We start from the raw sequence: 13,000 nt of genomic DNA on the forward strand, positions 1-13,000 counted from the left end.
GAGAGAAAATAGTTCCGTCTGATTTGTGTGATCGTAGTTCTTGGTTTGTAACTCATACAATACATTTTGTAAGTAACTTTGTGCATTTGCAATTGTGTATTCACATGTACAAAAAAATACAATTTACACATGCACAACTTAAAATTAGAGTAACTTGAATCTAACTGCACATATAAATCTTTAAAAAGTACGCACCGATCGCCTGATAGACGCACACAAAACGGCATTTACGCACAAATATCACAAAGCCCACAATTTTCACAAGCCCACCGGCCCGCTCCAACCTGTGGGTGTTTAGAATTCTCTGGCGCCGCCTTCTATCACCGTGACTGGTGACCAGCGTTTTATGAAGAGCGCTGTCAGGAAAGGAGCTTTAAAAGCGGTCAGTGTTGGAAAAACTTTTTTAAGGGCTAAATGTTTTAAAAATGCATATTTAGACTTTTTACATTAATTATCAGAGCATATTTGTTTAAGAAAGTGGGAAAATATGAAGTTTTCACCAAATATTATTCACAATCTAAGTTCAAAGCAGCTGACAGGAAAACTGTGATGACCCAGCATTCTAGCAGCAATTAAACGCATCATTTACCAACAAAACTTGGAGATGTAAAAAGAGTCTCAGAGCTGATTTGTGCATAAACATCAGACGATTGGTGCATAATTTTTCATGATTTGTTTGTGTAGTTAGTTTCAAGCTGTTCTAATTAGAAGTTGTGCGTGTGTAAATTGTATTTTATCATTTTTGTACATGTGAAAACACAATTGAAGGCACATAAAATTACACACACAAACTTATACTCAAACATGCAGACACAAGTTACAAATCAAGTATTAGACACACACACAAATTGGATCCAACTATTTTCTCTCCATTCAAAAGCCACTTTTATTTGTGTCTCAATAAAATGATTCGTTTTGATTGTGTAAATGTTCGAAGAGTTACTGTATGTCAAAGACTTTGTGTTACTTAGGTGTTGCCAGAGACATCTCAGTTATTAAAGGGTTAAACAGTCAAAATAAAGAAACAAATGACACAAAAACTTTGTGAAACCACTTGAAAATTGTTTGGATAAACTGTAGAAGTCAGTCTTGGATATGTGCAAATTATTACACTCAGTCATGGATGTTTTGTTCATTGTAATGAGGTTTCTGTGGCCCCTATGTTTCTTTCTACCGCAGATACAGACAAATGTTACTCAGATTGTTAAAGTAAGGTTGAGAAAAAGGCTGGAAAGACAGAAACAGGTCCATTCAGACTGTATGGAAGCCAAAAGGCGTTATAATCAAAAAGATAGTACTCACCACTTTATCCTCCTGCAGTGATGCATGGATGTGGAAGAGGAAGACAGTGTTAATCTTTTTGGAAGGCTCAAGTTAATTCTTCAACACAAATTACAATAAAAAACACAACATTTAAACTGAACAATCTTATCTCACCTGTCATCAGCAGGAAGCACAGAAAATCTATCAGACTTGACCAGGGGTCAACAACCTGCAGCTCTTTAGCACTTTATTGTGGCTCATTAGCTTTAATAAAAATTGCTAACGATTGAATAAATACGAGATTAGTTATTTAAATTGTCATTTCTCTTCAGATTTTTAATATCAAACAACTAAGTAAAAACATAGTTTAATTTACTGTCAGAATTTCTGTAATGATTCGCTTTAAATGTGTGTTTTAAATGTATAGTTAGTCAAATAAAAGTCTCTAAAAGTGGTTTTATTTTGGTAAATTACACTAAAGTGGTTAAAGTTTTGAAAAAATGCAGTTTAAAATGAGTGAAAATGATTTAGTTGTTTATTTGGTGCCTCACATGTTGGTTGTTGCACAAAATAAGACACAAGTTGTTTATTTTTGTTGTTATTGTTGTTTACATTTTCTTTTATAAAATCTGAGTTATTAGAGACAATTTTTACCAATTATCGCAGCACCACGATATAAATATCATGAGCCATGTATCGCATTGTATCGTGAATCAAGACTCAAAAGAGTCAGTTCCTTCCTGGGAGTCGAATCGAAAGAATTGGCTCCCAGGAAAGAATCGAAGTGTCCATCAGTACTGGGTAGTATTCATTAACCTTACATATACTTCACTATACACTTATCAAGTACACGACAATGTTAGTTCCATTTTCATGCCGTTCCTTGAAATGGACTCAAGGAAACTGCAAGACTCTCCCTTAAAGATGCGGCTGCTCCAGTCTACGACCCTCCACGGGCCAAAAAAGGGGTAGTACCTGAACGGGTCAAACCCTGTACTGGTGGCTATTAAGATCTAAAAAATTTAGAGTTTAAGAGTTTCTGATTAGGGTACACTCTGTCCTGCCCACATACATGATGGTCTTGTTTGAATCTGCCACCATACAGGACAGGGACAGACTGCAGAGAACCATCAGTTATTCCACAGAGGACTATAGATTGAAGACTTTTTTAACCCTTGTGCTATCTTGTGGGGTCCAGATGACCTCACTCCCAACATCAACATACCTAGGATAGCACAAGGGTTTAATGTCGTTGTTGTCCTTATAGCATTAATTAGGGAGTCAGGGACAGACATTGGGCTAGAAAAAACAATAAATGATTTCTTTGTTTTTGCCCACATCTGCTATAATTATAGTAAACGTAGGATTGTTTCCACCTTGTATGACAACTTTAGTGAATCGAGATAGTACGAATATTATGTCCTCTGTTGAGCTGTTTTTTTTTTTTGACCTTCAACAGACGATCTTCCCTTAATGCAGCGTTCCTCATCACACCACCCGGCACCCCACCGCCGAACTCTCTCTACATCAGACACTAACTAATTGGGGGCACTTTTAAGTCGGTGTATGTTTGTGCATTTGTGAGGTCATTAAATGTCACCCCGGCAACGTGGGAAGGAGGAAGTGGGCTGGAGACGTCAGTGAGTTGAGAGGAAGTCTAACCTCCCAGCTGCAAAACACAGCGGCACACACCCCGCTGTGTGTGTATAGGGCATCTCGGACCCCCGGGAGGCCAAGACAGAGCGGGAGACCACCCCCTCTGTCCACAGCTCAGCCTAATGCCCAATTAACCTTTAGCAGGCCTTGCCTGGGTTCCACACAGACACACATGCAGGAGGGGCTCATGTGCACATAGGTGGAGGCACGCATGAACACTTTGACGTACAGTACAGTGTATCTTAACACATCAGAACACACTCCACAGACACACACAGACCCGGCATGGCTCATCACCTCCACCTGAGCTCCATCACCTGAGTCCACATACAGGTGAAGAGCTGCATGAATGTTTAGCTATCAATAAGTACAGCTCCAAATATGTTGTAATTCCTGAAATTTTTTGTCCATGTTTAAATAATTTTCTGTCTCTTGGATGGAAGTCAGTTTTCTGGTGTTCAGTTAGTTTTGTGTTACGTTTCTCACTACACTAATACTGTTTTGTCATTACACCTACATTTTCACTTCAGTGGATGTAATAAATATTTCGACCTTTGCTAGTTTAGTTTGTTTACCCACCTAATAAGAAATTGGCATTCAGTCATCTTAATGGTAGGTTCATTTGAACAGTGTGATAGAAAATCAGAATATATTTGCATTTCCTTGAGGGAAATAAGTATTTGAACACTTTTTCCAAAAATACTTAGAACTTTGTAGCAGCACTGAGGTCAGACATTTCTTGTGGTTGATGACCAGATTTCTGCACATATCAAGAGGAACACTCTTTTTTGCAAATGGCTTCTAAATTATTCAGAAGTCTACCAAAGTTGCCAGACGAAAGATTTGGTGGCTGTTTGGTGGCAACTCTGAGCTTCAGCTCTCTCCGTAGGTTTTCTATAGGATTGAGGTCTAGAGACTGGCTGGACCTCTCCATGATCTTCTTCTTCAGCCATTCATTGGTTGCCTTGGCTGTTTTTTGTGCCATTATCCTGCTGGAAGACCCATCTTAAGCCTCCTGGTGGAAGGAAAGAGGTTTTTACTCAAGATTTGACAGTACGTGGGTCCATTTATTCCATTGACACGGTGAAGTGGGCAGAAAAAACACTCCCAAACCATAATGTTTCCACCTCTGTGCTTGATAGTGGGGATAGTGCTCTTGGGATCATAGGCAGTACTTCTCTTCAAACATGACGAGTTGAGTTGATGCCAAAGAGCTCAGGTTTGGTCTGAGCCCCTTCCACCAATCACTCTCTTAAATCATGAATCATTCTTTGGTAAACTTCAGGTGGGTCTACACATGTGCCTTCGTAAGTGGGGCGACTTTGCCATTACTGCAAGATGTTAAACCATTGCACATAAAGTATCTTGGTGATTGTGGTTCCAGCTAGAGGTGTAACGGATCACAGATAATCCGTAGTCTGTACAGATTACTAACCAGGCTACACTGAAAAAAAGGATTTCTAGAGTCTTTAAATTTACTCGAATTAAAGTAGTAAATGCAACACAATTTATTCATATTTTCTCTGTTAATGTCATTTAAACAAGTTAAAACTATGTGATTGAATAACTTGTTTAATATGCTTGTTTCTATCATGTAGACTGAAAGTGATTTCATTAAAAAAGTAAATTTGATGTAATTAAGTTCCTTCAAAACAGGAAAAGGAAATACATTCAAAAATTCAAAATGCTGAGTAACGGTCCAAAGTTCAGTAGAAGAAATCTCAGTGGAGGGAACATCAGCTGGCATGGCGTCTTTTCAGTGGCCCTAATAAAGACCTTCAAAGTGAAAAGGTAAGTTTAAATGTGTTGCGTACGATATTTACAACATTACCAGTAGCGTTGATAAATAATTCTGCCTTTTTTAAACAACTTAATTCTCTGACTAACCACAACAAAACCTGTTACTGCTAGTTAGCTAGCTAGCTAGCTAGCTAACTAGCAGTAACAGCAGTAGCAGTAGCAGTAGCTAGCTAGTGCACTCACACCGACCCACTTAGTAAAAGCCAATGAAAAAGCGATTGTTTTGTCATCTGCACACTAGTTGTTTTTTATAATGCATGGGCAATTATTAAAAAAAACATATCTGCACTTGGAAGAAACACTCTGCACACATAAAAAATACCACACGCATGCAAGTGAGCTGTTGCTCGTCATGGGAAGACATTTTCTGCATGTTGAGAGAAAATCTGCGTGAGGAGTTGTAAGGGGGATACTTTTAACAGTATGGGGTGGACTCTTAAGCTCAAGTGGAACAAACATGACGTGTTTTTGGTTGAAGAATCAAAGACATTAATTCCTCATTTTAAACAATGACCCTCCCTCTGTGAGGGAGGGTCATTGTTTAAAATGAGGGTCACAAAGTTTATGTTGATCTCAGAATTGTGCAAAAAACAGGAAAAACTTTATTATTTGAGTTCAGCACTGAGAAAATATTTGTTTCTTAAAAACATTTATTTTCATTTTTTGAGAAACATAAACAGACATTTTGGACATGTATAGAAAATGTGCCTAACTATTTCTGTTTACTAAAAAAATACTGTGTATTCAATACTATGTTTATCCCCTGACAGACTGATTCCCGTGGTGATTCACAGTGGACCCACTACACTTGATGTATGTACAGCTGGACGTGGAAGTAAGTACTTGGAAAGTATTTGTCATTTATAATAACTAATGTTGGCAGTGGTATTTGAATTTTTGATCGTGTCATAGAATTTTTAGATTGTAAGCAGCAAAACTAATTTGATTCATAGATTTGAAAATTGTGCACCAAAATTGTCATTGATTTAATGATTTACATTGTGATACTAATTGTGTTGTACAACTAGAGTTGAAAAATAAAAAAGTTTTCTTTTCCAGCATAATGATGCAGAGGCTGGACGAGAAGACATTATTAAAGGAGCGTGTGTTTACATGGATGAAGATCCAGAAAACCTGGTCCAGGAATATGTGGTATGTATATATTTGCACGTGAATCATAGCTTGATTTTCTCTTTCTTTGTAGCTTATTTAAGATTTTTTTTTTCAAGTGGTTGACCTACAGAAATCTTTTTTTTACAGTCCTTCATTTTGTTTCCAATTACTAAAGGAAATGTGGGCTTATTTGTATTTTTAACCATCAACTCTGGGAAATATTATGTATTTGTTAAATGTTGTAAAGTTAAAATTTCTTCTTCACTAACATCTTGTCCATGGTGTCACTGTGTTTGTTTTGGCATATGGAGTGGATGAAGAGCCCGTTAACGACGCCGTTAACGCGTGGTGGTTTATGTCCTGAGGAACAAACTTCAAGTACAGAGTCAGAAGACATTGGAATCATCTTGGAGGCATCAATGTGCTGCAGGACCTGCATGATGTGGTTTTGGATGTCGCCATGCTTTGGACTGATTTGTACCCTCAACCTCACTTTTGCTCAAAACCTGCTCAAAAAGCTTATAGTTTAAAAAAAAAGTTGTACTACTTCTAAGGCTGTTTTGAATCAAGATGTCACAATACCAGTGTTAAAATTTTGGACACTCACTGTATTTTTGACAGTATTTTTGTGTTGTGGCTTTTGAATAAAAGCTTTGACATGCAAGTGTTAATTTTTATTATTTATTTGAGTAAATATGAGTAATGTTAACAATTCCAGTAGTTTAACAGAAAGGTATTTGCAGTTCTATAAATGATTTATTTTAATAAGTATTTTTTTTACTGGTAGGACCTTTGTTTTGAAATATTAGTAGTTCTTACAGGCAGTTATCTTAGAAAAAAAAATACATTTTTAATTTCAAGGTCTGATGTATTTGACATTAGAATATCATTCAAAATTTAAATATAAAAAATAAGTTGTATTTAAGTAAGCAAATAGTTTTGGAGTAAATAGTGTGAATAGTGTTGAAATAAAGTGATGAAATTGTGACAAATTAAACTGATCCAAGAGCTCAAATTACATTATGGTAACATGTCTCAATCACATATTTTTAACACAAAGGAATCAGTTTTGTTGAATGAAATTAACTTGTGTTGATTTAACTCGAGCGTTTAAGTTGCTGTGAAAGCTAAACATCTGTGTGCAACCAATGTCCACTATTGAATTAAGTAAATCGAACAGATTTGTTTTTTCAGTGTACACATGTAGCACGGATCACCCCCCTTCTCCTCCCTTTCAGCCGCTGCATTCCTCATGCGCATTATTAAAATCAATTCTGTTCACACCGAATGGAGTTAGCATCAAATTTGTGTACTGTACGCTGTCTTTGTTTTAACAAGCTCAAACTTCCTTCTAGAAGGTTTTCCAAAACCCGAAGCTCCCACCGTAGATCTGGTTTGGAGCTGCAAACCTATAGGTGGACTGATGGTCATGTTCTTGTATTTTGGCACAATTGCACCAACAGTTGACACCTTAACCCCCAGCTTCCTGCTGATGGTTTTTCAGTCCATTTCAGTCTTGTTCAGGCCTGAAATATTTTCCCTTAAATCCACTGAAAGCTCTTAAGTCTTTGGTTGGAGAATTTAGACGGATACTGTGGACAGGTGTCTTTTCTACAGGTGATCAGTTCAAACAGGTGTCTTCAATTCAAGTGACAGGTTGATTTTGAGAGTCAATCCGGACGGTGTGAACCACAACTCTTAATAGGTACTAGGAGTTTCTTGACTCTTCTATGAATTACTGACTAGTTCTAAGAAACAATATTACTCATAGCTTTAGAAAATACAGAAGAGTATAGGGTTTTCTGGACATACTTTGGTATCAGAAGACACAACATCTGGCAAAGGGCTGGCTCACCGTGTTGGAGCGCAGGGACACTCTCCCCCCACAGCGAGCGCAGAACTTTGTCTGACAATAGGAACACAGGCTCCCGCAACCATCTGCAAACTTGGTCTTGTGACAAATTCCGCAAGTGGGTGCGTCGTCTCGATGGACCGAGCCCGCCGCCGCCGTGGCCTGCCGGATCACCGTCTCCCTGTAGCTCGACAACTGCTGCTGGATACCTCTAGAAAGAAACAGTGCAAGGACTGTCACTCTTTTGAAAGAACCATGTCATGCCAATATCATGTTTGAACCTCTTAAACCCCTTTCATGACATTTAAATCCATCCTACGGTAGAAAGTGGAGCTATGAGAGTTGTTATTATTTATGCCCAGCCTTACCAACAAAAATGTCAAAAAGCTCATCAAAAGTTGTATGCTAACACATAACAGGCCTGTAAACACAAAGGCAAGATAAATACAGGTATTATTATTGACAATTATCTCTTAGCATCCCACTGGAGGACTATTTTAAGGTCAGATTTACAATAAACTTCATTTAAGAAGGCAAAATTCAGTTTTAAAAAAATGTTGATTAGAGTTTGTAGTGAACACTCAGAATTAACACTCAGCTTCTTCTTTGGTGGCTAAATGCATAACTTTCATGAAGCCAAAATCCTATAGACTTCTATAGAGAATAACCATTCTTGCTTATTTAACACGTTTAACACTAAACTTAACATTTTTTTCGTGATCCTTTTTCTTTATTGCAAATTATTTAACCAATCAAATGCCTCAATAAAACTATGTGGTTGAAAGTTCATAAAATTTTTGTTTCATTCTCTGGAGCTTGTTTTCAAGTGGTAGGGGTGTGGCCTTCCAGCAAGCTCACTCCTGATTGGAGAGAGTGGTCACCATAGAACCAATGACTCAGATCGAGTCTGACCATTCACTGCTTACTGACGCCGCCTGGGTCCAACATGGCGATGAAAACTTAACAATGGAGCTGGAACTAAACCATTTTATACTGGTCATATCACACCCACTCAGTCCAGTTCTCATGTACAGTCAATGGTCCAAACAAAGCCAAGAAAACAGTTGAACCATCCTGTTGTGACTGAACCCAAATTCATGAAAAACAGAGTTTCCTTATTGAGAGAACAACAAATCTGAGCTAAAAAGTTTTGGAATATATTTTTAAAATACTTAAAGTTACCCTATGACAATTTTTTTTATTTAAAAATAATTTCCCTGTAGTGTTTTAATTATGATTATGAAGTTTTTAACCAAAATCTCACAACATAAATGTCTAAAATAGCCATTTTTCATGTTGATCTGAAGCCTCTGTTTCCAAAATCTCCTCTGAGGGGGCGTGGCCTTCGGAGCAGAACTGAGCAGCCCCGCCCCTGATCCTCCCTGTCTGATTATGATAGCTCTATGTCTCACTAGCATAAATCCTCACCAATGCTACATAAAAATGTCAAGCAATATCGATAATGTCCTGCCATATTGTTTTGAGCTGGATGTCAGCTCAGACGAGGAAGTGAAGATCTTCATGGAAGTTGGAACCAGTAACCCACGTCACTCACGACCATGTGAAAAACATAGACAGTTTGGTGGTTACAGTAAGTACAGAGATTTGTTTTAAATAACAAAATGTTGTTATGTGTTTTATTTAATACAGATAACTCCAGTTTTATTTTCAAAAAATCCTCCAGTCACACAAACAATAAAAGGTAAAATGATAGCTATTAAATGACAAAAAAGCACAACAGTTTTACTGAATGAATCACAAACAAAGCAGCGAGAGGCCAAGTGAAACCACAGAGCAACAGAGACGATGCAGTCCAGTGGATTTTGTCGCTCGAGTGTGTTTTAGTGCAGTCACCTTTAATGTGTGCTTTTGTTTCAGGCCGCTTAGCTGACAAAAGAAACTTTAGATCAATGTGAGAAAGGGAAGAGCAGCGTATTGGTTTTATCTGCGTTACAGTATGCTGGTTAATTGGATTTCACGCCATAGGGGCTGCTCTGGGGGGGCAGTTCCAATAGAAGATGACTGAAGATTCAGTCACTTTATTAGGTGCGGCTTAAGGAAGCGGCTGTACATGAACGCATCATGTAGTTCTCCATAAATAAACACCAGTAATACAAGTACATACAGTGAAGGAGCCGAGATAAAGGACGGAGCGAGTGAATGAGGAGAGGAATCAAATAATGCAAGAAGTGAAAAGGCAGAGGGAGGCAGAGATGAAGAGACATCAGACACAGCGGAGGAGCCGGGAGAAGAAGAGACCGAGCGGAAATAGATGGGAGGGGAGAGGAAATGAGAAAAGGGAGCAGAAAGCAGAGGAGAGGGCAACAAAAAGAAAACAGCTGAGCGCACCGCTGTCAGCCAGCTTCCTTCCATCTTTAATTAATCCTGTTGTGTTTTGGGGAAAAAAAACACATGTTTACATTACCATGAAGAAGAAGAATAAAGGAAACAGAGGAAAAGTAAAGCAGCTAAAGATAAAAGATGGTAAGAGGAGAACAGCAAATGTTAGAGAAAATACACAGAATAAAAAAATAATGACAAAAAAAGTAATGTACCGTTTTTGAAACAGAGGAAATTATAAAAATAAAAGCCTATTGTTATGGAAACAGGGGTGGAGCTACCTCCCGACTTGCCATCCATTTTTTGAGTCAAAATTAGCATCTTTATTGACAAAGATCATTATTATAAGTTCTTCAAGCAATATACTTGAACTCTATGTGGGAGAAAATGATGTTTAAATAAAAAAAAAACTGTTTAGAGAATTTTGTTTTTGTGAGGGTTCAGTATGTGGATATATTTGATGTTCTTAATTTTCATTGAAGAGCTGCATATTTTGATTGATTACTTCACTTTTTTTGCTACAACTCTACATTATAATTGGACTTAACCGCTAAAAGAGCTGCAGTTTAATATTAATATCAATATCAAAAGTGAAGCGCATATTTTTAATCCTTTCATTCAGGCTTTCTACGCAGCTATTCTCATTTCCCACCTTCCAAAGACTTCTGCCCCCCGTAAAAAAAATTTCTAGCTCCGCCCCTTAGTAGAAACTACTCAAACAGGGGGGTCAAACTCAATCGCACAGGAGGCAAAAATCCAAAACACACCTTAGGTCGCGGGCAGAACAGGACAAACATTTATTGAACACTCTAAAGCTACATTTTTAAAACTTTAAAAAAGTAAATTATTAACATAACTATGAATAAAAAAAGGCAGGAATATTACTGAATAAATCAACCTTAAATAGCTTTCAATATTTTACTCTCCATAAAAGCACATTTGTCAAAATTATACAAGTTAGAAATAAGCTTAAGATATCATCGGGCCAGTAATAACATTAAAATAAAATAATCTGGAGGGCCGGATAGAATTACCCAGAGGGCCGGATCTGGCCCCTGGGCCTCAACTTTGACATATATGTATTAAAAGAAAATAATGTGATAAGAGAAATAATGTGCATGAAAATGCAAACAAAAGTATGAAAGAAACAGCAAGAGAGGACCAAAAAAGACAAATAAGAGAGGATGGAGCAAAAGATGAAAGAATACAAAGATGAAATCAACAAAGAAGAAAGCAGAAGTGAACCTTGTACGCTACAAGTATTTATTTATTACTTTATGGTAAAAAGTTTAGGATCTAAAACAACAAACGAAACAAAAAATCTTCACAAATGTCCTCAGTTGGACAGCCAATGTAAAATTATTCAAATGCTCCCAAGCACAAATAAATGAAAAATGATCTTGTTGTGACATGATGGAGTAAAGTACTTACAGAGTGGGGGTCAACAGTGCAGCCTCCTCCCCCATTAACTCAGCCAATAAACTACAAATCCCAGCAGCAGAAGTCACAGCAGAGAGAGTCCCACTTTAAGCAGCATGCTCCCCTTTCAAACATTACTCCTCTGGGTGTTAAGAGGCTCCTCTGAACACGTCTTAAACTCCACCAGCCCACCTTCCTGCACACTAACACACTTACAGGCATCAAAATAGCATTGTCTTGGCTGCAGATGAAAACATGCGTGTGCTGGTAATGTAAAGTAGGAGCTCACACGCACGGGAACACACTTCCTGGGAGCATGAAGGTCATAAAGGGAAGGCGTGCTGTTCCCCGGCAGGACTCTCTTCCTGATCCACGGATCTCACTGAGCGGTTCTTAGACCCGGCTCTGCTCAGCAGCTCTGACTGGAAGCTCAACTCTGAAGAAGTTTCATGGTTCATGATTGTTAAAAGTGACAATGTGTCTCACTATTGATGGTAGGTAGCTTTGAGTCACATAGCTTTTGGTCTATGGTTCTGAGTTGAGTCTGTTTAACCTTTAATGTGGAGTTTCAGCTCCAGTGTTTACATTCCTTCTGTTACCGTAATCCTACGTTAACACCGGGTTTAGAACCGTGTTCGAGTGACCACCTCCAATGAAAAAAGTCGAGGGGCATACCCGTTTCAGGCCTCTGTGTTTAAAACTCTCTTGCAAGTTTTAAACTCAGTTAGCGAGCGCTAAGTACAAAACATGCTGCAATTGAGCACACACTGAAAGTAAAACCAGGGACTCTGATTTGGTAGTGATGCATGGGTAGCGTACTTTTCAACACACTGAAGTACCAACCGTTAGAAAATTGATCACGGAGGAGAAATTAATAATTACGGTTTGTGCCCGGCTGGAAATATATGACACCAAGTTGTACATTTACAGGAATAGAGATGTGAAAACAAAAAAAACTGAATCAAGATTGGTGGGATTTGCACCTCTTTGACATTTCCCACCGAGTTTCATTCCACCGTGGGTGGTGGACGAGCACTAGTTAAGAGTAAAAAATAAAAGAAGAAGAATCCCCTCCCCGCTTGTCCGTGTGAATACAAGCAGCTGAATGTGCGTTTTTGAACGCGCCTCATGTGGCCGGTGTGAACATGCTTCAACTCTTCAACCACTTGTGTACTTAAATGTAATCCCAGCAGATTCTGAAGCGGTGAAATACAGCCTTGGATTGATATGGAAACCTTCAAGGCTGTGTCACTGGTGCACAGTTTGGGAATGGTTGTAATTTCGGTCTTTGTGATACGTGATTGATGTGTGCAGATGACCGTCGGGGTATAGTTAATTTGGTTTTGAGCTGTTAAACAGTTTTGGCTGGTTGAGAATTAAGCATTTTTTACATATTTTACACCCAATAATTACCTTCAACTTACGCAATTATGCATGATTTTTGCGAGATGCATACAAAAACACTAGAACTATAGGCTGATTTTACCCACCTCTAGCAGTCTATACTGAATGGTGGTCTCCACACGATACCGAACACAGCAGCTGCAGGAGGGGACC

General features: G+C 38.3%; 1 protein-coding gene and 1 long non-coding RNA gene across 14 annotated transcripts in view; one reads left to right on the top strand and one right to left on the bottom strand.

Annotated features, from left to right (window-relative positions):
- Positions 1-13,000, bottom strand: part of LOC112161848 (regulating synaptic membrane exocytosis protein 1) — a 112,525-nt gene that overhangs the window by 77,244 nt on the left and 22,281 nt on the right. For all 13 annotated transcript variants that reach the window (XM_024297323.1, XM_024297324.1, XM_024297334.1 and 10 more), the window contains exons 3-4: positions 7,688-7,895; positions 1,303-1,314 (exon numbers count right to left, since the gene is read on the bottom strand). In XM_024297323.1, the coding sequence (XP_024153091.1) occupies positions 1,303-1,314; positions 7,688-7,895 (220 nt within the window). The remainder of the gene's footprint in view (positions 1-1,302; positions 1,315-7,687; positions 7,896-13,000) is intronic.
- LOC112161850 lies at positions 4,555-6,170 on the top strand. The gene is made up of 4 exons (XR_002921960.2): positions 4,555-4,710; positions 5,490-5,554; positions 5,779-5,871; positions 6,144-6,170. It is a non-coding gene; the product is annotated as an uncharacterized LOC112161850 (long non-coding RNA).

The sequence above is a fragment of the Oryzias melastigma genome, linkage group LG15, assembly GCF_002922805.2.
Source record: "Oryzias melastigma strain HK-1 linkage group LG15, ASM292280v2, whole genome shotgun sequence".
Lineage (NCBI taxonomy): Eukaryota > Metazoa > Chordata > Actinopteri > Beloniformes > Adrianichthyidae > Oryzias > Oryzias melastigma.